The following is a 24,827-nucleotide window of genomic DNA, read 5'->3' as shown; positions in this document are numbered from 1 at the left end:
GCTTCAGGGAGTGAATCCAGGTGTTCAAATTCACATCACTGCTGGCACCATGGGCTAGGCAGAATTCCATGATGGAGAGTCCTGGGTCTCTGGAGGAGGTTACAATGCCATGTCATCTGCCAGGGCACCATGTGGTGCAGCAGTCCTTGGTTTCATGTGAGACTGCATGAAAGGATGTTAACAGACACAAATTTGGTGAGGGGCAACCTGCCTTGTTCTCCACACACCACCATGCCACATCCTAGGAATAACCACCAGGACTCAGGTAAGTAACAATCTCTAGGAAAGTCTGAATGCCTTTCTGCCATATCTCATTCATCTCCTGCCTGGACTTTGCACAGAGGATTAGGATTTGGGCAACATGATTTTCTTCATAAGTGTAAGAATTGTGTCTTCCATAGCTGTCAGGCTTCTTCATGAATCTGGTTGCATGGGTCCCTGAAGCTTCCAAGGAGCCATGATTGCACGTGCTGCCATGTGGGAGCAAGACCTCATGATTCTCACTGCAGGCCTGAGAGGAAGCAAGAAAAAAAAATAGGTAATTAAATAGCACTTCTCAGAAGACCAGCAAGAGTCAAACAGCAAAAACATCCCTGCTATGCACAGACTCTTGCATGAAATTGTATCAACATTTACTTGCTGAAAGCTCCAGTTCCTGAGCTACTCTGGCTAACACAATTTATGGGCCCGTGGCAGTGGGCAACATCCCTGCTGCTCCCTCCTTACTCTGGCCAAACCTACTCACTCCTCTTCTGGAAAGTCATTTCATACTAACATGAAACAAACAAGATAATGTTTTTCCGAAGGCCTCTCACCTCCTCATATGGAAGACACAAATATGCACAACTGTTATGTTTCTGGCTGGAAGAAAGGAGATGATTCCCAGTGTACCTGCAGGTCACATCCCAGAGTGTAGCAGCAAACTCACAGGGGTGGGATGGCAGAAGGAAGGTCACCTTCCTTTGAGCTCACCCCATAGCTGAGTTCACTAGTACTACCCCTCTTGAGCTCATGCTACACAGGTGCTTCTACCTCACTGCAAACTCAGCCAGGTCTTCTGGGATTAGGGAGGCTATTTACCCAGGGGACTTCAGCAAACAGGAGATTGACTGACTGACTGCTTTAAAAACATGTTCCTGAATATCTTTTGTAAAGTCAAGGTGATGCCATGGATAATTTCTTTAAAGAAGGGCATAAAAGTGGGTAGCTGATAGCCAGTTCATTATATCAGAATCAGTTTTCATTAGGAAGGGAAAACTTACTGTTTCTCTAATTGCTTTCTCTCTCTGCTGCCAGGGTAGTCTGTTGTCTGCTTGTGCCTGGAGGCCCCAAATCAGAGCCCTGAGTAGCTCATCCCTGATCTGCTAACATGGGGAACTATAAATAAGTGGTGACACCAGAGAACAGAGGACGAGCAGGAGGTGGGAAGGGACCATGCTTCTCAACCTGAGATACTCGGTTTAGTCGGCTTATCCAACAGAAGGGGACTGGTGACATCCTGTAAGTATTTGCCAAGGGGAACTGTTTCTGATTGCCAAGGGCTCTGGCCTGGCAAAGATTTTTAAAAAAATAAATAAAAAATTATCTGTCTCTAACTTGGATAAATTTGAACTAAAAAGAAGTTGCAGATTATTTAAAGTGAACAGCTGCATGTTCTCCACTAAGAAGTATTTTTAAACCATGAGGATCTGCTTAGTTTCAAGATCTGTTGCAGCTTACTCCCCCCTAAAAAAAAAAAATTCCCCAATCTGTGAACGCAAAGGAATCCCTTGAGAAACTGAAAGGAGATTGCAGGTGCTCCGAATGAGCCCTGGCAATTCAGGCCAGGGGATTTAAGACCTTAGAGTGACAGTCATCCTACGATTTTTATCCCTCCTTCCTTCTGCCACCAGCTGCTGCTGCCAGCATCGAGGGGGCACGCTTCTCTCTGGTGTTCACAGCAGGGCACAGTCACTTCAACGGGACCAAGCCCACTTTAATTAACGCAGCTCTCATCGAGGGGGCAGTAGAGGGGCTTACATGTCCCTCCCCTCGGCACCAGGGAAGCAGGAAGACCATCGAGGAGAAAATCTTCTGAAAGCCCTGACAGGAAGCAGCAGCATTTGCCTGGGAGAACCTGCCCACGCACACGTGGTAAGAGCTGGGAGGGAGCGGATACTGCAGAGACCCAGCTGTAGGGACACAGACGGGAACAAAAGACGAGTATGAAGAGCTTTGTCTTCTCCTTTGTCCCTGCTGTAACTGAAAGGCCCATCTAAGCATTTGGAACCCTGCACTATCTACAACACAATGCTTCATGATGGGGAAATTTGCAGGTGAAGAGAGGGAAGCGGGGCCAGAGTGGTCACTGAGGTGACCCATCCCTGACGTTTTTAAGGCCAGGCTGGATGTGGCTCAGGGCAGCCTGATCTGGTGGAAATTGTCCCTGCCCACGGCAGGGAGGTTGGAACTAGAGGATCCTTGAGGTTCCTTCCATCCCTGACAATTCTGTGATGCTACAGCCATAGTTGTTCCACCTCCCTGTAAGTGGGAATGCCTGTGTCTGTGAAGGCACATGCTACACACAAGTATGCTCACACAACCCCACACCCCTACCTTTGCTAACAGCAGAGGCAGCAACAGAGTCCATATTTTCTAGGTTTTACTTCTATATCTGCAAAAAGCAAGTCTGTTTCTGTTTCTGATTCCCTGCAGTCATGAAATGCCTTCAAGAGAGCAGCTCTGTCTTCTCGTCTGAGCGAGTCTTTCATGTCCAGCACTGTACTCAGTTGTTCCTTCCTTTCCAAAAGGATAAGAGCACAGATCAGTGAACAAGTCAAGGAAAAAAGAATCTTACTTCCTATAACTCAGTTTTCCTGGACCAAACTAAAGATTGGAAGCTGCTGAGTTGCTTTTTGCACCTCTCTGGCCACCTAACAAGGAGGAGGCCATATCACAAGAGCTGTGTGAGATATGGCTGAGCTCATGGGTCCTAAGCCCAGTACACACAGCATCCCCATGAAATGGTGGAAACCACCTCAAGTTTCTCCTAGAAAAAGATCTGTTTCTATCATAATAGGTTTTGGGTAACTCTGCATTTGACCAGTTGGAAGTATTTTGTATACCATTTCTCCCCTCAAATGGAGCTGTCTCTTGTTCTTCTGGAGGGCTATAGATTTTTTGTTCTACATGGCAATAGTTCACTGAGTGAGGCCACACCATATATTCTGATTAACAAACAGGGCAAATATGTCCGAGACATTTTTAAACATTTGGGGATCTGCCAAAAATCAAGAACAGTCCATCGACTCACACCAGCATAACCTCTGAAATTTCGATCAAAATAACATTCTTCTGAGCACATTCTTCTCGAAGTGAGGAGAAAGTTCTTCACTGAGCGAGTCATTCGCCATTGGAATGGGCTGCCCAGGGAGGTGGTGGAGTCACCGTCCCTGGAGGTGTTCAAGAGGAGATTGGACGTGGCACTTGGTGCCATGGTCTAGTCGTGAGGTCTACCGAGACAGGTTGGACTCGATGATCCTTGGGGTCTCTTCCAACCTTAGTTATACTGTGATACTGTGATACTTCCTATACTATATATATCTCTAAAAATATATAGTTATATATAACTATTACCTATCTATTATCTATTATATCTATTATTATATATCTATATCTCATTTATATATGTATGTGTGTATATATATATTAAGAGACAAAGAATTGCCATGCTCTATCAGATAAGCAGCTTTTTAGCTCAATAGTTTCTTCAGAAGTAAAAAATGCTTAGGAAAAGAATATAGAAAACAAAGCAAGCATAACATTATCTCTCTTTGCAACTGACATTATATTATGTGGTATATCTACCACAAGCTCTTTGCTCCCTGTTTGAAGCTATTCACACTTTTGGCCTTCACAGCATCCTGTGACAGAGAGGTCCACACTGTTAATCATATTAACTTGGAAAAATATAGTCACTAGTAAAAGACACCAGAACAAAAGATAGATTTAATAAACCACAGGCTCTGGAGCAAATGCAGTTAGCTAAGACCTCACCTTCCTAATAGAAGTTGGTTTCATTTCTGTTAAGAGCTTCCTGTGAGAAACTGATGTATACACCTAGAACTTTGGGGAAATAGTTATACCTGGAAACAGCCTGGTGAAATGCTTGGAAGTTATGAAACACCTGAGTTAAGGATGTTCTTGAATCCTACATTTGGTGCTCACGTGCCTGGAAATTGTCCATTCAAGTAGTATTTTTCCACAGCATTCCTGCTTTGTCAACAGCTGTTTCATACACCCTTCACCAGTTAATGTCTGCCAAAGTCATAAAACCTGTTAATCAGCACGCTGTTAATCAGGCAGCACCAAGTGCCTTCAAAGGGAAACATTATGCCTGGCTCAGCACATTGCATAAAGTACCACAAGACTAATATTGCTGTACGTCTTCTGGTGGCAAGTAATCATGCAAGAATCTACAGAAGTCAAACCAATAAAAGTCCTTACCTTAGACCAGGAAATTCTTTGAGAATGGGCAGAAGGGCTATTTTCATACCCTCAGCATCAGAAGTTTGAATAAGTTCTAAAATTGCTTTTATAGGGCCCTTGTAGGGACCGGCTGCAGGACCCTGGGGACAAGAAGCAAAGATGTGCTCAGGACAGGAGAAAGAGTGTACAACATTCAGGGCTGGACTCCTATCAGACTGGGCATCTCACTGTGTGGATTAGGATCTTTGCATGACTATCTGAGGCCCTATAGAAGCCTGTTTTCTGTCCAGGGTAGGAAAAAAGAAACTAGAGTATAGCTACAGACTGCTTCCAGGGCACCCAAGTGACTGCCTTCAGCAGCACAGAATCCCCTTTCACATTTCCTTTTGCAAAGCAGGTAAATGCACCTCATTTTTACCTATGTCACCTGTTCTCTCAAGGCCCTTTCACCCTTTGGGAAGTGGTTTGTCTTCAGAGGTAAGCACAGCACAGCACTTAAGTGAAAATAAGCTCTTTGGGCCAGGCATGAGGGCACTTCTGCTGCCCTGGAACAAGCCCAGGGACAGAAAAGTAACTTTTGGGAGAGGGCAAGGAGACACAGAACCTCTAACAGAAAAACAGAAAACGGAAGGCAGGGCTGGACACTGAAAAGGCTATGATATGTCTGGTAGATACTACATACAGTCAGCTTCCTCTAAACTGGAGCACACAGAAAAAGAAAGCCTCATCTAGAAGCATGGAGCATTTTTGGCAAAGCCATAGGAAGAACAATGCAGATGAACTGCCAAGAGAGAGCTTCAGGTCTTGCTCACATGTTTCAATTGGTGTGGTAATGCGATTACACCGCTTCCCTGAATTATTGATGCCAGCGTGTCAACAGAGACTCTGTGACATAGCAAACCTGGAGAACAGGCTGCCAAACTGGGGAAGGAGAAGCCCAGTTTCCCCTGATCTCCACAGGGCATTAGAAACAGCAGGCCTCATTCTTGGTGCAGCTTACCTCTGCATTGAAAATAAATAAAAAAATAATAGTAATATTTGAAGACAGCCTTCTCTCTCCTCCTCTGCACTGCAGACACACAGCATGCCTAGCTCTGCACGGAACACAAGCTCTACTCAGCTCCTAAGGCACTGATACTGTACAGTTTCATACTTGGCAAGCTCACTATTACAAAATGCTAATTAATTTCAAGGTGTCAGATTTAGTTCAACACCACACAGGCAGGCAAGGTCAGAGGTAAACAGCCTGCAATCAAAAAGGGCAAAAGAGAGGTGTCTTGTCAGCAGTGCTCAAGTCCCTTTGACAGCTACTGCTCTTAGGAGAGAAGCAAGGTATTTCCTAATGTGTTTTGAGGACAGAGGGGAAGGAAGAGCCTGAGGATAGGGCAGAGCAGGGCAGGGAGCAGGTGCAGCCTGCATGATAAATTCAGTCCGCAGCGGAGTACATATTTTGCATGCGTAACCATGTACCTCATTTCATCAGGCTGTCCCCTGCAAATCACTTATGCATTTCCTCCTTGAGGTTTTCAGTGCTCCCACATCAAGTAAAAAAGCAAACAGACTGGGAACACAAGGGAACCAGTGCTAACTAGGCACAGACTTTTCTTACCCAAGCTGAATGCAAGGCTTTAGTAGATAATTAGATTTCCTGTATCTCCTTTACACTATAAAACCAGCTTTCCTTGCACTTTATATCCAAAGCTGATGCTGAGCACAGTATTGTTGGTAAACTTCAGAGTTAAGATTAGAGCATCCTCCTGCTATTCCCAGTGGCTCAATTGCTGAAAGCATTGACTCATCTGTGATTGATCACTCCAGGAGAATTTCACTCCAGATAAAAGCACTGACAACTTCCAGCTTTCCACCATGAAACCAATGCATTAATTGTAATGGGTCTGGCATATTTTCAGAGGAGTCTACAGATTATTTTGATTTCATTTTACTCTTTGTGTGAAGTAAGAATTGCTGACAAATGACTTGCAGGGGGATTTGTCTAGGAGAAAGAGATTTTTTTTAATCTGTTCTGTCACATCCAAGTCCTGTTACCAGACTGACTTTGCAACCGTTAACATGATGCTCAGACCAGCTATGCCTGGGCACTCTCAGCCTGCATTTGCAAAATAGCTGTGCCAGGGGACATTGCATGGCAGCAGTTCTCCAGCTGGAGCTGCCACCAGAGGGAATGCTGCTGGCAATGCAGTCCTTGCCCTGGGATAATCAAGGGACTCATGTGACAGCCTGATGGCATCCACAGATGTCGTGTGTGGCACTGCCAATTACACCAGATTATGAATTAAGAAATGAGGCTTTTTAAGCTTCTGAAGTTGCTTCTGCAAATCAGACCTAGGATTTTTCCACAAGTTTTCTTCAAAGGTATGGCTCTGCTTTTACACCCAACCTTTCCCTTCTACAGTGCATCTTTACCTCATAATGGTGCAAGGTGTTTACCCCCACAGGAAAATTCATTCCTCCCTGCAGCCATCACCAACCACAACAGCATCAGCCTGTTTCCATGAGGAAACACTGCAGCATGGGGAAATGGCTCATGCAGCCATCATCCCAGCTCTGAGCAGCTGGGAAGGGCCTGCAGGGAGGGAGGAGGCCAGATGGAGGAGTAACAGCTCACACCCCATGGTCAGGGCAGGAGCAGCCATACAGGGAAATTCAAGGAGAAGGTGGAGATGTGGAGCAATTGATTTGGTTCATCACTCCAGAGGTTCAAGGGGAAGCACTGTAGGGAGCACAGCTCTTCCTCATCTGCACCCCCATGCCACATACCAAAGGCTAACCTAAGGGAGTTGACAGCTTTGGAGCTGTTTTGCCAGCTCAGAGGAGTGTGCCTCATTCTTATTTTGGTAGCAGGAGTGCAAAATTTGCCTCCTCCAGGCACACATTTCAAACCTATAAACTAACAGCTTCTGGCAGATCTGAAGGGTCATCAGCACATCTGATTGTCATGTCTGTGAAGCTGGATATGACTGTAGCATCTGTTGCTTTGAGAGCCTTTTGCTCTGCTGGTACAGTTCTTGATGATGGAGAGCAAAACCATATCAAAGACTTACTAAACACTCTTCAAAGATGGTTTGCAGCATCCTATGATCTTCTTCTAACTTGCTGACAATCCTCCTCCTCTGCACAGAAGATGGTTTCCTGGAAGTGGTCAGGAGGAACTGAACGTATTCTGTAATAATGGTGGCATTGACAGCCTTGACAAGGGCCTGTTCCAGAGCAAAGGTACCCAGATTAACTTCCCCATACTGTGCAAGGATCAGACCATACCTACAGGACTCTGACCAGTGTAGACAGCAGATACAGGGTCCATGGAGATGGCTGTCCCATTTCTTTGTTTAATTATTCATTTTAAATGCCTGGTCTAACATACAGAGTGCATCCAAACTGTATGTGGATGACCACAATCAAATATGTTACAGAGACATTCAACTAAAAGCAATGAGACCAATTAGCTGAGATCACTCATACTCAAGAGCAGCAGTGACACTTGGCTTAGCCCCACACTAAAGAGCACATCACGTGGGGACAGCTTGGCCAGATCCAGCCTCCCTGGAGCATTCCCACTAGACAGATCCCAGGGCCATACCCTTGGGCATATAGTTGTGTCCAGGCACAGAGAAGTTGCCTGAGCATCCCTGAGCCACTCACTACCTGCTGAGAAACTCCAGGGCTGACACCACGCAGTGCCTGAAAGGTTGAGGGAAAGTGAGGGTTTCTAAGACAAGACGGGATGTTGTGCAGAAAACACGTTTTTGTTAGCAATTGAAATCAGAGCACTTTTAGGCTGCAGTCCAAAGGTACAGGAAATCCCCACCCTTGTCCAAAACAGACAAAGCAAGAGACAGAGAGCTCTGGCACAGCTTTCCACCACCAAGCTGCTGCTTGCCCAGCACTAATGTGACATCATGTCCAGTGACAGGCTCTGAACAGCAGAATAGTTCCTATTTTGTTCTGTTCCATTACCTTTGCCCATATTTCAAAATGTTAATTAAAAATCAGCACTGGCAAAGAGCCTGCAGACCTGGGAGGGTAAAAGAAAGGGAGTACAGTGCTCAGGGGAACATGTGACCCACAGGTACAAAAGAGGGTACCCCAGGTACCAATCTCATTGCCAAAGAGACAAACTCAAGGGTGTTGCAAGACCCTAGACAAATTGTTTTGGCTGCTGTAAAGGTGATAAAACTTAGGTGCTCTGTGAGGTTGTTCTTTACCAACCCTGGTATATTTAACTCTGCCCAAGAAATTATGTCCTTTGGGGATCTGGAACTTTCACCTCTCTGTGTGTCCACTCTCCATCAAAGAGACAAATATTCCTCACAACTAAGGTTGAAGCACATTAGAAGCTAAAAGATTTCCAATACAAAGGCATTGGAGCAATGATAGGACCAGACACTGCCCGATGCTCCTCCTCTGGATTTGGGTGGTTCATTCAATTTCCACATTTCTTCATTTATTGGCTTCTCTGACAAGACCACAGAAAGGTCCTAGCTGTCACAGTGAAGAAGATAACCAACCCTTTTAGATAAATGAGCTGGACTGAGACCACTAGATCTTCAAAAGCCCTTTTAACCACAGACAAAGCTGGATCAGATTAATGTTCAAACACTGTGCCATCCAGAGGTTCAAGTACTAGTCTCAATGATTTTCAGAGTAATGCCATGTTCTTACTTACTTCTTACCTCATATGTGTCTGTTTTTTTCTTGCCAAATGCCAGAAAGCTTTGCCTTAAGGATTCAAGGATGTGGTGAAAACCACTGTCACACTGTTTGAAGTGCTCCTTCAGCGTTCTCTGAGGAAAAGGGACAGACAGAGTCAAAGGGTGCTTGTGCAGACAGCGCACAGACAACAGATGTCGATTACTGTGCTTTTGCTCTTTCTGCTCTTGGAAACAAACTCAACAAGATGCAGCATCCTGTGCTTTCATTTCAAAGAAAACCAAAACATGAAAGAAAGAAACAATTCAAACTCAGGAAGGATATATATATAAAGTTCTTAAGCCCAAACCTAGAAGACCAAAAACCTATGAAAAATGGGTGGCAATAGCTACAATCTGGGGACTCTGTAAAGTGTGCCACTACAGGAGGGAGTACAGGAAGAGCCAGTTCTGTGCCCTTCTGCTCTGACATCCTGCTCACAGCATGGCCATTGCCTCTTATTCAGTGGGGAAATAGAAGGATCATTTAGCAGACAGGCAGGGCGTAAAATATGTCTTTCACAATTTAAAGCCTGTGTTGACAAATCCAGAGAAGGACCAAGAACCTGAGTCCTAGATCTTCTGTTCCTCCCCAGGGTTGTCCACACTCCCTGTCAGAACCACCCCCACCTTCCATCTGAATGTGTGGGGCCATGGGGCAGACTGTCAATGAGCTCTGGAGACCAAAACTGTGCAACGTGGCCAAGGTTTCTTTTGTAATTTTCCTTTTGTCACCTCCAGTATGCTCACGGGAGCCTGTGCAACGAGCCCACAGATGCTTAGGGGAGCTTCCCAAAGAAAGGCGTAACACCACACACTATTAGGAGTCTGTGATGGAGTGTTATCTAGACACGTAGCCCTGGATACGAATGTGGATGTCTGGGCTAATAATCTAATATTAGAAAGTGTGAAGGGAGGGGAACTTCTCTCAAGGGAGGGATAAATTTCTTGTCAGCCTTCCCTACATTCTGACAACCCACGACAGCCTTGGGCTCTGTGAGTTATCACTGCCCCAGGAAGATGCCCAGCTGCTAAGGTTGAGTAGGTATCAGGTGAATTACAACCCTAGGGGTCCAGGTGCCCAGGTGCACCATGGGGTGCTCATTTGTAACACATCAGCAGATACAACAAGCAGTGGAACTGGCATCCCAAAAACTGGAAAAGATGAAGCTGTCAATGATGAAGCTGTAAATGAGGCACAAAAGCAAAGATTTATTGAATGATGAGAGCAGACTCAAGGTGCCTCCAGGTAAAAATAGTGTAATTAGCATGGTATCATAGGACTGAACAGCTCCTGCTTCACCACCACCATTTTTGCACTCATCATAGAGCCAGGGACAAGACCCTCACCAGCCAAGATACCACACAGAGGAGCTCAGACCCAGTGAGGAGGCCCAGCCAGCACCCATGGATTATACTGGAGGGGCTATCAACCTTCTTCCTACCTAACCAGGGGGCCACCAGGCCCCCTGGCCTTTGTCACCATCACCTACTGTGCACCATGGGGACTCACCAGTGATGACAAGAGAATCCCTCAGCCCAGATGGGCTCAGGTTGGGGCTTCTGCCTTTCTGGGGAAGGGGGGGGGGGGGGGGGGGGGGGGGGGAAGGGGAGAGCGGGGAGGAAAGGGGGGAGGTGTTAAAAAGAGGAGTGGGTGGGGAGGTCTAAATGACCACACCTGGGGTGGGAGGAGACTCCAACATAGCCCAGACATTCTGGGATTTGAGGGGAAAAAGGGGGCAAATGGGGTGGGTGAGGGACTTTTAGGGTGTCAGGTAATTATAGGACTAGGGGGAATGGAAAAAACAACAGAAATGGGTAGATTCAGATGGGATGTTAGGAAGAAATTCTTCGCCATGAGGGTGGTGAGACACTGGAATGGTTTGCCCAGGGAGGTGGTAGAAGCCTCATCCCTGGGAGTTTTGAAGGCTGGATGTGGCTCTGGGCAACCTGATATAGTGTGAGGTGTCCCTGTCCATGGCAGGGGGATTGGAACTGGATGATCCTTGAGGTCTCCTCCAACCCCAACAATTCCCTCCTGCCCAGGGAGGTGGTGGAGTCACCATCACTTGAAGTGTTTAAAGTAAGACTGGATGATGCACTTAGCACCATGGTTTAGTAGATTAGATGATGTTGGGTGATAGGTTGGACTTGATGATCTTGAAGGTCTTTCCCAACCTGATTACTTTTGTGATTCTGTGAAATATACATCTTCAGACAAGGCAGAGGAGGGTACTGGGCCTGAAGACCAAACTCTGATTTCACTGTTTCCAAATCAGGACATGAGAATGAACTGTGTGCCTGCCCTGCAGTCTGAAAATATTGTGTTAATGTCAGTCTCCCATACCTTGACTTTAGAAGTGACTTTCTGCAGAAAATGCTCCATAATCTCATCTTCCATCCTGTCTAGAAATCCATTTACCTTAACATCCTGACTAGTACTGGCACTGCAAATGTATGTTAGCTTGTGCCAGACAGTCCTGTTGCACCAAAAAAAAGAAAAAAAAAAAAGGTATTGATCAGAGCAAATCAGGCTATTGTCTCATATCAAGACTCTCCTACAGTAACCAACATGAATGACTGCCTAGGTAACTGAATGGACGTGTGCTCAGGTCCAGGGCTAGCTCAGTGACCCGCATCTATCTTTTAGATGGCTTTCATTAAGATACTTACACAAGGACATGAAAGCTTAATGCACACAAATGCCAGCTGTACCCATCACTAGTGAGATTACATCAGTAAAAATTCTAGTATTTTCAACAATAAGTAGGCATGAAGTGGCCTTGACAAATAGAAGCCACATGAGCATCCTGTGTGCCTCTGACATCCTACAAATATAAGACAGATTAATTATCTTCCATCAGAACAGTGTTCAAGTCAGCACATCCTGGTTAAAATAACACCAGTTTGAAAGAAGACGTTTTACTTTCTGGAAAAGCTCAGTGTATAAATTTGTCTTCCATATCACTGTAAAGAATTACATAAAAGAGCCTCAGAAGAATTCAGTCTAGGATTCGACACCAGCAACACACAAACACACCAAACAAAACAGCTCAACACACAGCTCCAATGTCAAGCACTGTGCATATTCTGGATTTGGGCATTTTGCTGACTACAGAGATCCTCAGATAATTTTACACAGGAAGAAAAGAAGCAACCTTGTTTCTCCATTGCTGCAAGCACTTCTGAAATTAACTTGTAGATGCAAACAGCCTCCCCCAGCCTTCTGTGCTTTATTGCTTTCCTCCTTCCTAGCAACCCCAGGGGAAGTCTGGCATGTTCAATTGGGTTTCATTCAGCAAAGCACTTGAGCTTGGGCTCACCCTGAAGTGTGTTAGCACGTGCATCTCAGTGCAATATTTATGAGGCTTTCTTATAAAGGAGAATAAGGCCAGGGAAAGGAACCACATCCAATATGCATCAGATTTGGCCAGGATAACATCCCCACATGCAACACACCATTGCTGCCTGCCTCCTGCTCAGTGTTGTGGTCACTAGTATGAGCTAGATGGTGGACCACAGGCCCCTGTAACTACAGAGCCTGGGAGCAGGTGTGAAGCAGCATTACGGTGCTGTCAATGCAGCAGTCAGGGCCCTGGCCTGGGCACAGCCCCAACCTGAGACCCACTCTCACTGGGGCAGTTCCAGCTGGAGGTAAGGCTGACTCTGTAGCACAGTTAGAAGAAGATCAGTCGGCAGAAAATTCATTTTGCTTCCCATGCCACTAGGGTATGGTTTCTAACCTGAGAATGCAGCAGTTCTCCAGGATTCGTAAGCTACTGCAGATCCCTGGGCAGACATCAAGCTGGAGAAAGCTTCTTACTTCATTTTCATAGCTAAATTAAAACAGGAAAACATATTTTGAAGCTGGTGTGCTCCATAATGTATCTGACTGTGTTAGCCTAGCAGCAAATATTCTGTGATGATTTATCTTTTCAGCACACAGTTTCATTCCCCAAGGTGTGATCTACAGCAGGACAAAGATGGCCTCTGTCCTGCCCAGCTAGCAAGGAAGGAGAGCACAGGAACAGCACCAGGACAGCCCTCAAGTTTCTGAGGTGACACTGCTAGGGATTGAGTGGCAGGAGACTCATTTTACCATTGCTGCTGCTGTAACATTTGTTTCTGAGAAACAACAGAGGCTTTACCAATAAAGCTGTAGAATGATGCCTCAGCATGTATGAATAACTCCCAAACTATTGACTCTTTGTTGCTGCTTCAGTCTCAGAAACAGCTCCTGAACAACTCCATTTTTCTTTCTCTCATAAGGTGAAGGGCCAAAGATCCTAAATCAAATTTCTTCTGAAATATCCATCTCCAACTGGCAGTATTGGCATTTTCCACTCCTCAGGAAACAGAAAGCAATGCCCAAGAATGAAAAGCATATAAATGAAGTCAGAAGAAGTAGTGAGAGGGCATGAGAAGACATGTGTCCTCTGAGAAGCAGGACAGAGCAGAGCTCCTCACCTTCCTAGGGAGCTGGCAGAAAGCACTGTGTCTGGGAAGCACAGCCATGGTAGGAAGAGCCAAGCCTGGGCACTGGCCACATGGCTGCCCCTCTTTCTGTTTTTTTTAAAGTTCTGAGCCTCTCCAGAATAAATATCCCCCAAGGTTTTAACCTGTAGAGGCATAGCCAGGTGCTTTGTTCCAACAGCTTTAGTCCAACAGCAAATGCTGAGCACATAAGCAGCAGCAATGTACTGTCTCTCCAGTAACAGCTCAAGGGGAAATAGCCATCAAACTAAGGAGGATCATTGGCAGATCTGGGTGTTCACAGCACTGCCAGTCACTTCATCAGATTTCTTTCTTCTGAGCACTGAGGGTGTTGCCAAGGAAGAAAACAGCATCCTTCCTACCTCTCCAGGAATCTCAGACACTCTTCCAGGCATACAGCTTCCACCTTCTCGCTCAGGTTCTCACAGACATGACAGGCAGCCTCCTTCTTCTCTGTTAGTATCTGGATTTCAAGGCATGAGAGGAAGGCAGAACAAAGCTGTTTGTTCAGTATCTGGTGACAGGGATACATCCCATCCCTGCTGCTGCAAATCCCTCTGCCTTCTAAGCAGCAACTTCTGTTTTTGTTTTGAGAGTCCTTGTGGAAATAAAAGTTTTTTTTTCAGAGCTTGATTTTAATGCCTGATCCTACACCTGTGCTACCACTGCTTTCATTGCAGTCAACAGACTGGAGTCAAGTCCCAAGCTCAGGGGAAAGCCCATCTCTACAGATTTCTCTGCTAGCTAGGTCCAGCCTGCCGGCTCAGGTCATACAAAGACCTGCCATCTGCAAGAGCATCTGTGCTTCTGTGTGACTCACCCTCACTGGGAAATTTGGGTGCTGATGCTAGAAGAAGTGTTAAGCAGCTCTGTGTTCTCTGTGCCTCTGCCAGGGTCTCTACCAGGCATGTCTGAAGAAGACAGATATCATCTCCTCAGTCATCACCACTCCCATCTGACATGGCAATGTCTGTTAAACTCCACAGTGCCTGCCTCACCCCATTGACCCCAGCTGAGTGGCAAAGGTGGTTGCAAGAGTTGGGCTACACCAGATAGCTAAAAATCCATCCCATATTGGGCAGGCTTGAGCAGGTGGCAACTTAATGCTGCCCATTAGCTGCTCTGTGGAAACAAAAGCTTGTAAGGCAAGGAGAGCCAGATGGATAAAAGGAGACAGATGGATTTATATGCTGAGTTCTCCCAGTTCTCTGCAAAGCATCAGCCAGAGACAAAGGGTGACTCACATCATGAATGGCTTTTTCCACTGCTCACAACAGATGCAAAAGTTCATCCAAAGGGACAGGATAAAATATGCCACCCCAAAGTGTCAGGAGACCATAGCTGATGAGTCTCCATGACACTTTGTTCATTTTCTATCTGATCTTTAAGTGTCAGCCTGAGAAAACTGAGGAGGAGGTAATTTCATAAGGCTTGCCTATTTATCCAGACTTTTCCATCACCTTCCCTAGAGTATTCAAACCTGTCAGCTACATACACAACAGAGCAAAACTACTCATGCTGAAGCATGGCCAGATGTTGCAGATATGAGGATCACAGCACTCAAACCAGGCTTTGGCCCGGTCCCCATTAGAAACTTTTGCTGTCAGACAGAACCAGGGGGGCTGGGGGGGGGGGGAAAAAGCCATCTCAATAGCTAGTAGCCATCCTAGCACAGATAGATCACTGAGTATATCACTGCTCTGTTGCTCCAGGGGGTACACGGCAAGGCGAGGAGGGAGCAGTCCCCTCTGTAAACCCTGACCTTCGTGCCTAGATATGAGTTGGGCCAGAAAAGTCAGTTTTTACCAGCTAAAGCTGTAAAGCATAGCCAGCTACTGTTTATCTGCAATGCCTACTGCCAGCCTCCAAGGGACTGCCTGAGGTTGTCTTCCACCCCAAAGGACCATGGGACTATTTTCCTCTCATGACCTGAAAGTGGACTGCAGCTGGGCTGGTGGGAGCAGAGACAAAGATACAGTCACAACAGCCCACAACCAGTCCCTGGTCTCTAGCATCACTTGAGTCCACATGTAAACTCCAGGATTTATTTTAAGCCTTCTGCAGGTCTTGATCCAAACACCCTCTGGCTATGGTATGCACTGCTCACAAACTGGCAGCGCGTGCTTCTGCAGTACCCTTGGAGCATTTGCCTTCACTGTGCTCTGAAAGAGTCCCTGATGCTGCCTAAGCCATCAGCACAGCACTTGCAGTGTACACAGCATGGAAGCAGGTAGCAAGCTGCCTGCATTTACAGTTAGGTATGGGGACCTGCCACAGCTTGGCAATTCTTGCTGCTTTTATTAAAAAGTGCTCTGCAGAACTCGCACAGAGCAGATCAGTTAATGCACACCAGGACTTCCCAAAAGGTTATGTGAAAATCCAAAGATGCAACTTCAGCATGAATCAGCTAATCTCAAGCTCATCCTTTTTTAGTTAAGTTTTCTTTAGCTATGCACAAGAGAAAAGTAAGTTTGGGAGCAAACAGATGCAGTTTTAGTATAGCAGCTAACTTGCAAGCTTGTAACTAACTGAACTTAGCCCAAGGCATTCAAAACTGGGTCTTGCCAAATGTCTATGTAATTGTGTGCAAAATCATGATTGCTTCAAAATATGAGGTTTTCAATTCTCCCCAGTTTACCTGAATGACTGCAGCATCTGCACAAGGGGGCTTCCCAATATCAAAGGCTTCTTTCAGGGCTTCCCCTACTTCCTTCTAAGTATTAAAAGAAAAAAGAAAAAGAGCAGTTGAGATACGATGGCATTCTTAATGAGTTAGGCTTACCAACTTCTCAATGTGCATTTGGACTAGATGAATTTCTGCCTCTATTATTTCTTTGGCCAGCTGATTTAATCCAGAGCCTGGCTGTTTTCCAGATGACCTAATAACATTGTTCTGTTTTGTTCTACATTGTTTGTTTGAGTTTAAATGATTTCCAGCTTCCTTTCATCCCCATGTCAGCTTGGGCTATCTACAGTTAGTTTCCCTAGTTAGCTTAGCTCAAATGAAGGTGCCCGCAGAGCAAAACAACGCTTAGACAGAGCTCTGTGCTGCCAGCTGCTGTAGCTGAGGTTTTCCACCCTTCCTAACACCAACCAGCACCCGCATAAACCAGCCAGCGTTAATTAAAAGCATTCCCTCACTTGAGCCAGGGACTTGTGACTGCAAAGAGGAGCTGGATTAGTGTTTAGAGCTACTGTCACGGGGAGATGAGCCCCATGAGGCTGCATGATGGGAAATTTCCCCAGACTTGGCTGGCTTATGCTGGTTTGAATGAGCTGTAAAAACAAAAACAACACTGCAGAGAAAGGGCTCATTGCTTAAAACATGATCTGACCTTCATAGAAGCTTTAAACTCAGAAGCCTGGCTAGCTTATTTATTTTTTCATTTCTGCATCTTCCTCCAATGATATAGAAAAAAAAAATGTGAGGTTTGTTTTTCCATTTATGTCTTTCTTCTTTTCTGGCTGATGAATTAGGAAATTTGTGGCTGTCACTGAAGAATTTCATCAAAAGTATATTCAAAACAACTGCACTGCCATACTGATTGAAAAGTATTCATCGAAGACAAATAAGCAGCTGCAAACAAACCAAGAAAAATTCCTTTCCTCCTGAGTGCCATCACCTGACTGAGAGCAATTGTGTGAACATCGTGTGCTGAGATAACACATCCCAGCCAAGCTGCACAAACACTTCTAACCTGCCCCAGTTGCACAGTAAAATGTGTCAGCTTAAGCCAACATGAAGGTCTTGCTCCCTAGTGAGACAAAGCAGGCATTTAGTTAGTAACTGCAAGGCAGTAATTTGTTGAGCCACGGTACTTAGTTGCCTTGGATCAGATGATGTGTCTGAATTAGCATGAGCTTGCCCGTTTGTAGCTCTTGTGGTGACACCAGCACCTCAGGCACCAAAGCTCCAACATGGAGAGGACACGAATTTCTGCTGTAACAAACAAGCCCATAAATAACCTCCAGTTTTCTCCCTGATGCTCCCTGTCTGACCAAGATGTGGTAACTCGTGCTGTAAAAGCTTTAGAGTCATGGATGGCCAGCCTGCCAGCGCTTCCTCCCAGACAACACAAGGGGCTGAGTTATAACTAGAGCTCCTCATCTGTCCAGCTGCCGTTTTAAGACATGCAAGAATTTAACATCTTTGAGGCCTCTACATTTTTATGAAGTACAGTCAAAGTTAGATAAGAGGCTTGACATTGGTGGGAGCCTACCACTGAGACACTGGCAGGCAGATGGGTAGAACAGCTGCACAGCCTTATTTGGGCAGCAGCAGGTCCTTAGCCCAAATTCTCCAATTTGGAGAAATTCTCAGTCTTTCTTTTGTCTACTTGATAAAAAATAAAGGGAGGTGAGGACAGAGGCACAAACCTAAGTGATATTTTGCAAATCAGTCTAAGCTTTCCTCAAGTTTTTGTCCAGGTGTGTATGTCCAGTACTGCCATTTCCAATTTTTTTTGACAAAGAGCCAGTTTTGAGTGAAAGCTGAAGAAGCTGGGGACATACAGTTCATTTTCTACCTCTCAGTATCAGAAGTAACCTTGGCATCAGGCCGGAAGGTTTGCCTTACTCTCATGTCAAGTTCATCAGTACAGCATGGGCAGGGGTGATGGACTGACAACCCAATTGACAGCACCACCATTTCCAGTTCACCAACCCCTCAAAAGACACAAAGCTGAGGGAACACCTGAATGCAGATCTGGCTGAGTTCCCCACAGTAGTGTTTGGAAGTGGGTTTGAACCCCTCATAGCATCTGAGCCCTCAGCACCTTCAGATGTGTTCACAGTTCTCATCCCTAATTTGCATTTAAGGTGCTTCTAGTTTGCACACGTATCAGGCTGGCACTCCCGCTGACAAGCCTGGGATTCATAGGCAAAGCAGACCATGGCTTATTCCGGTCAGTCTCCTCCCATTTAGAAAAATTTAAACATCCATTGATGTGGCAAAGTATGAACAATGTGCACAGCCACAATGATGTATCACAATCATTCTGAGATAACTGACAGGATATTTGCTCAGTCATTGCTTCCCATATATTTGGAATAATGAAGGGCTGGAGTGTCATGGAAAAAGAAACAGAGGGATAAAGCAGATTTTATAAGCTATGCCACTGTGAAGAGACATCCATAATTTTTCCATATGGAGTCAGCTCATGTCCACTTATGCCCGTCAGCTTGAACATGGAGTTGGTCCTAAGCTGACTGGGATGCTGCTGTATCAGAGTCCTCAGCAGTTCCAGTTCTGCTCTCTGTGTACAATGAAGCATCATGTAGAGCTGTGGTGTTTCCAGATCCAAGCTGGCCGTAAAACAGAACAGCATGGCACAGGAGCTTGTAACCACTGCCAGATCTAGGTGAACCTGCTCTGCACATGGTGTATCAGAAAAGCAGAAAGCCCCTGGTTAAACAAAAGCTTTCTCCAGCCATTAGATTTGATGGAATTTAAAAATAAAAAACATTTAAAATAAATAAATAAATCATCACTGTTAGTCAGCATCTGTGAGGGTTTATCAATGACTCAGTGACATGCTCTAAGATAACCTCACTAGCATTACCCTGTGTAATTTCCTTCACTGAACTATGTGCTAAACACAGAGCTCAATAACACGTGGCCTTCCCCAGGGTTAAGACCCCATAAAGATGCTTAATACTAAACACTCAAATCAGTATGTTTTAAGCATAATGTCATCATCTGGCACCTCTGCTTCAATGTCTGTGACTACCTTTGTGATGTCCTTGAGCCAATAAGCCTCAAGAAAATCTGCAATTTAGAGTACTTTCCCTGGGATGATTCAGCATTTTGCTCTGGAATTTCCTTCCCTCTGCTCCCTGGGGGCTATTGGAAATGGAAAGCAAGAGTGAGATGTGTGTGGTAACTCCCGCTGCTGCATTTTAGCTTTAGCCGAACCTCAAAGGCCCTGCTGAGTTTTCCAAATAGCATGGTTTCCTCTGGAGCTCCCTGTTGCTGCTATAACTCATCTTCCCTGCTTTGTATTCCATGCACTGAGACAGCATTCTTCAAAGAAGGAGCTTTGCTGAGAAAAGAAGGAGATCCTGCAGCCCTGGAGCTGAGGTCACCTGTGGGATTGTGCTGGATGTGCACCAGCTGCATGATTTCTTGTGCTGGGTTCTAGAAACAATCTTTGCTGTAACTTCAAGAATTTCAGTCCAGTAGGCTGGAGAAGGCTGTGAGAGGTCCACATACAGGCAAACACGGCAGCTTCAATATCTTGCACAGCTGACGCCAAGGGACTATAAAAAAATCCCCAGCTGTTGCTATGAGCTCATTAACAGCTGGAGAGAAGATGAATAGCATCTTGAAATGACCTTCATGAGGAAGTGGATTTCAGCCATAGCCTCCCTTTCCTCCAGACACACTGGCTTCTGAGCAGAGTACATTGCAGCACTATGAAGGTGCAGCAACAGGATGGAGATTTGCAAATGTCTGAGCAGAACTGGCTCAGATAGCAAGGGAGCAGCTAATTTAACAAGGGCATTCCTTATTTTTAAACTGGGAATAAACCACGAAGATTAGGGTAAAACTCCTGTGTCCTTACCCGAGTGACTGCAAGTAATTTTTCCTCAGTCTTCAAAATAATCCACGCGAGACATTGTGTGCCAAGGGAAAGGCTGTGCTGAGGAGTCTGCCTGGGTCTCAGAAATATCTCACTGCCACTGTGTACAGAAACAAGAGCTCAGCACAGGGGCAGCTTCCCACTGCTCCACTGCCCAATGCCCACCTGGCACCCCCTCCTTGGCATCACAACCTCACACTAAGCAGAGAGGTTCCCCGTAAGCACCCATCAATGTTTGCAGTGTCAAGCAGCCACAGCATGGAAGATCATCATCATCATCATCATGCCATTTTGCCACCCATTCTTTTGTGCTGTTGCTTTTTCTTCTTCCGTATTTACTGCCCAAATTACACTTTCGGCTTGCCATTTGCCTCTCACATTCCCTCAACCTTGCTGCTGAATTTCTTCTCAGGCTTGAGCAGAGTCACCCAAACACATTTCCATGAATGCACAGCTTTTCAAATGCCACGTATTCTCTCTGAATGGAATAATGTGTAGTTATATTCCAGGACACTTGCATCTACACAGGAACTTTCAATAAGGTTGTAACTGTATTTAGAGAGGAAAATCTAAATAGTTAAGTCTGGCATCTCTGCTCTTCTCATTTCCACTTTCTTCACTACCTTCTGACCCTAATACAATCACAGGCTACCATTGCTGTTATTTTTCTTCTTGAAGGAATTCAGCATTTGCAAAACACATTTTTTCCTCTCTTTGAGTTTCTCATTATGTACTTACATTATGTAATATTTCACCTCCAATTTCATGTAAGTTTTAAATATTTCATCAATCTATTACTCTAAACCAAAGTTTTACCATTTCAAAGTAGCAGTAGAAGGGATGTATGCTAGCCATGTGTCTCCCAGATGTCTGAGTTCAGCATGCACCTGCACATACCTACCACCCTGCCTCCCTCCTTCAGGAGATAGTGAGGGGAACAGCACACCTGATGAACTGCATATGAGCTAACAAAAGGTTTATAAGTGTAATTAATACAAGAGACAGAAAAGCACTAGGCTTGGAGCAAAGCAATTAGATAACCCAAAAGGCCTGAAAACTATTTGAACATGAGTAGATTGGAACGGTCAAGTAGTAAAACAACCATTGACACAGAGAATCAAATGCCTCATCTACCACTGTCATACAAAAAGAATTCACACTGGGCTAAAAGGCCCCAGATGTGCTGCTCTTCAAACATGGGGAAAGCCACATCAGTTTCCCCAAACTTGGGCAGGGATTGAATGATCAGTCAAATGTTTTTCCAGTGGTCTGAACACTAATGCAGGAAATATGGAAACAACTGGTCAAACTACAAGCTAAATAAAGTAGCAAGAAAACCAGGGAGACAAGAAGAGAAGTCTGCAGCGCTACATGCTGACATAAAGGCAAGAGAAAATTATTCTGGAGTAACAATGGATCTTGCTAAAAAAAGGCTTAATGAGAGAAAGCAAATTTATCAAGGAAGCAGGATTCTGTGCATATCCAACAGGTATCCAGAAGAGAAATACCTGCCTACCTCAGGTAAGGCCCTGAGCCCAGTACGAAGGATTTAGAAAGAGCAGTACTGCAATGAAAAAAGGCAGAAAGCACAGAACATAAACCAGGCAGTGGGCAAGTCTAAACTCAGTAAGAGTCCTGAGCATCACTGCATTAACAGGGTGCAGGGACTGTGCTCAGAACTGACAAATAGAGACATAGAAAAAATGTAGAGAAAAAAGAAGTCCTGCAAACATACCTTTTATGCATTTTAAGGCACCATTCATAAAGTAAAAGACATTGTCTGAAGCTGAAATGGTTATTTTCAGTAAGTGTGGAAAGATGAGAAGACAAAGAGGCAAGACAGCAGTAGGTGTAAGTGTCAAGCAGCCCTGCCTCTTTGAAGACATGACTTCTGTGCTCCAAGTTGGGAAGAAATGTCATTTCCAGCTGACTCAGATGCAAGTTTAGTGCATTCTCATCTGTGTTACTAGAAGAATCAGATGGGGGAATCTGGGCTGTAATGTACTGTAGTAGTTTTTCCTCCAGATCTTTCCTCCAGAAGTTTGGACTCCAGGTGGAAACAGACTCCATCTCTTGGCCACTGCCAAACCACTCTGCTTCCTTCCGTTTCTCCCATTTCAGTGATTCCCCCACTGACTGCAATGGCTCCAGGAGCATCCTACCACTTCCACTGAGTACTTCTCCCACCACAGTCCACATCTGTTCAGCCAGTAGCATATAAAGTGACTCAGACTTTCCCACATCACCATTTCCAGAATGCTCCAGATGATAAATATGATCACAAGCTTCAGAAAATTTTCCTTGCTCAATGAATCCACAGATGGTTTCCTCTGCAACAGAAAGAATAACAAGACAACTTGTTCACTCCTCTATAGGACCTATCGCTTTAATATCTGAGTCCTGAGGTATGTAGTACCTCAAAATTCCTCACGATCTACTCAAGATTACCTCACTTAACATCTAGCACCTCCTGGTTTCCTCAGGGCAAGCACTTCCTTTCTTCTTTCTTTTGTTCTTTCTCCTTCAGGCTAACTAAGTCTGAAGACTAGCCTTCAGCAGCTTTCTGCATTCATCCCAGCAGCCCTCATGTGGGCAATGCAGGTTCATTAATGACAATCTTCCCTTAAGGAAAGTACCTTTTGTCCAGAAGAAAGTTGTGAGAAAAAAGACATCTTCTGAAAGAACCAACAGCTGACAGTCAAGACTGAAAGGAATCCTCTACCTTCTTTACAGAAACCCTGACAGGACCAGAGTGCTGCACACGCGCTTGTGAGGTCCTTCTCACCTGTTTGCAGCCTGGTATGGCTAAGCAGAGAGTGTCACTCTTGCCAAGGAACTCCCATGTTAGACTAAGTCTGCTCAGTGTAGTCCAGGTCTCTCTCTTTGCCAGGGCTTTTTAACTAGGCCAAATAACCATGTGTGCTATTTCGTCCAAAGGTGGGCTACCTATCTGCAGTGTCTCAGCAACAGGGATTCAAGTAACTCCCTATGACTTAAGACACCTGCAAGAAGCTATGGTGACTGATCTACTGCCCTAAACACCAGTCACTCCATCAAGGCAGTTACAAAATCTCTGTAGTTCAGAACTTGGAAGGAGAAGTTTTTCACTGCTGCTTGTTTCCAAAGTATCTTACCTATCACATCCAGCCCACCACTGTGAGTTAAACACAATCTCACCAGAGCTGCACAGAGCTGTGGGGTTTTTCCTGTGCGTTTTACAGATGACAACATTGAACAACAAAGAGTTAACAAGATTTGCCCAAAGGTATCTGGAGCAGAGCCCAGAGGAAAAATCAAAGTTGATGAGAACACAGGGAAAGCTAAGCAAGGCCAGAAGCAGCAGGACTCTGAAATCAATTTAGGATACAGGTTTGGGTGTAGAATGAAAAATGAAAGATTATGAGATTCCATTGCATTTCTCATGTATTCTGATTTACCTCTATGAAAACACTATCTGTGTAGTAAAAATTGAATTAAACATGAGGGAGGAACATGACACAAAATGGGGAAGGCTTAATGCAAGGATCTTCAGCAATGCAATGGTCAAGCTGCTCAGGAAGGGTCTAGCAAGCTGCACTTGCCCTGCCTAGATACATATAACACAAGAAATGTGTACTTGGTGCAATTAGCCCATGTACAGCCCCCCTCATCTGTGGAAGAACAGTACAGTCACACCCAACAAGGTGCCAGCCACATGTACATCATCTCCCACAAGACACATCAGGAGTCTTTGCAGGAATAAAAACAAGAATAGCAAAGAGAAATACTTGCAAGGCAAAAAGGAAGTGAAATACCGAAGTCTCCAGAAGTGTACGGGAAGAGTTCAAAAAGGACAAGAATTCAGGTGAAGCTTGGGGAGGAGGAAAGTGTGAAAGCACCTACTTCAGAAGGTAACAAAACCAAGAGCCTGTAGGGCTGGGAGAGCCAGAGAAGGTGCAGAACTGGACCCAGAGATAACTTCAAGGTTACCTGTAGGTGTCTTTCCCTCCACTGCCTTCCTACTGGTTTCCATCTTCAGCAAATTCCCTGCCACATCCTCACTGCCAGACTTCTCCTTTGATGCCTCTTTCCCAGTAGCTACGACCTTTAGCAATTTGCCTGCCACTGCTTTCAGCTTCCCTTTCCTCTTTGATTCCTGCATCTTTCTCTCCTCATGTGTGACCTTGGGCAGCATCCTTGTATCTTCCCCAGATGTTTTCTCCCATTCACTGCTTCTTCCAGTTAAGGGTTGCCAGGAATACTTTGTCTTCCTCATGATCCAAGAAGATGTCCAGCTAAGAATGCTATTAGGAAAAAATCCACAAAACCCAACACAGAACACATAAGAGACACTGCTATGCAAGGTGATTTGCGTGGCTGTTTCCCAGAAAAGTAATTTCTTCAAAGACTTTTTTTCCCCCCTGTGTGGCTTGTAGGAGCCTTCAGAGAAGTCTAACCTGGTTCATGCCCATGCTGGGTGAGGACATTTTTATAGGCTGCCCAGCCCTCTTATGTAATCTCTCTCTCTTCTGGGAAAATAACGTCAGAAACCTCACACACAAGCTAACCACAACCACTGGGGGAAAGCCAGGGGGACTTT

The 24,827-nt window shown here is 45.1% G+C and overlaps 1 protein-coding gene across 1 annotated transcript; it reads right to left on the bottom strand.

Moving 5' to 3' along the window:
* Positions 1-24,524, bottom strand: LOC128897260 (uncharacterized). The gene is made up of 12 exons (XM_054162180.1): positions 24,218-24,524; positions 21,984-22,578; positions 20,231-20,348; positions 16,306-16,380; positions 14,030-14,130; positions 12,917-13,009; positions 11,521-11,653; positions 9,159-9,269; positions 7,530-7,685; positions 4,486-4,607; positions 2,596-2,778; positions 1-511 (listed from the first exon to the last, which is right to left on the bottom strand). Exons 1-11 carry the CDS (start codon positions 24,501-24,503, stop codon positions 2,601-2,603), a joined length of 1,968 nt encoding a protein of 655 aa, XP_054018155.1. The 5' UTR covers positions 24,504-24,524; the 3' UTR covers positions 1-511; positions 2,596-2,600.
* Between the last annotated feature and the right edge of the window lie 303 nt (positions 24,525-24,827).

The sequence above is a fragment of the Dryobates pubescens genome, chromosome 5, assembly GCF_014839835.1.
Source record: "Dryobates pubescens isolate bDryPub1 chromosome 5, bDryPub1.pri, whole genome shotgun sequence".
Classification (NCBI taxonomy): domain Eukaryota; kingdom Metazoa; phylum Chordata; class Aves; order Piciformes; family Picidae; genus Dryobates; species Dryobates pubescens.
This window is presented reverse-complemented; position numbering and strand designations above follow the sequence as displayed.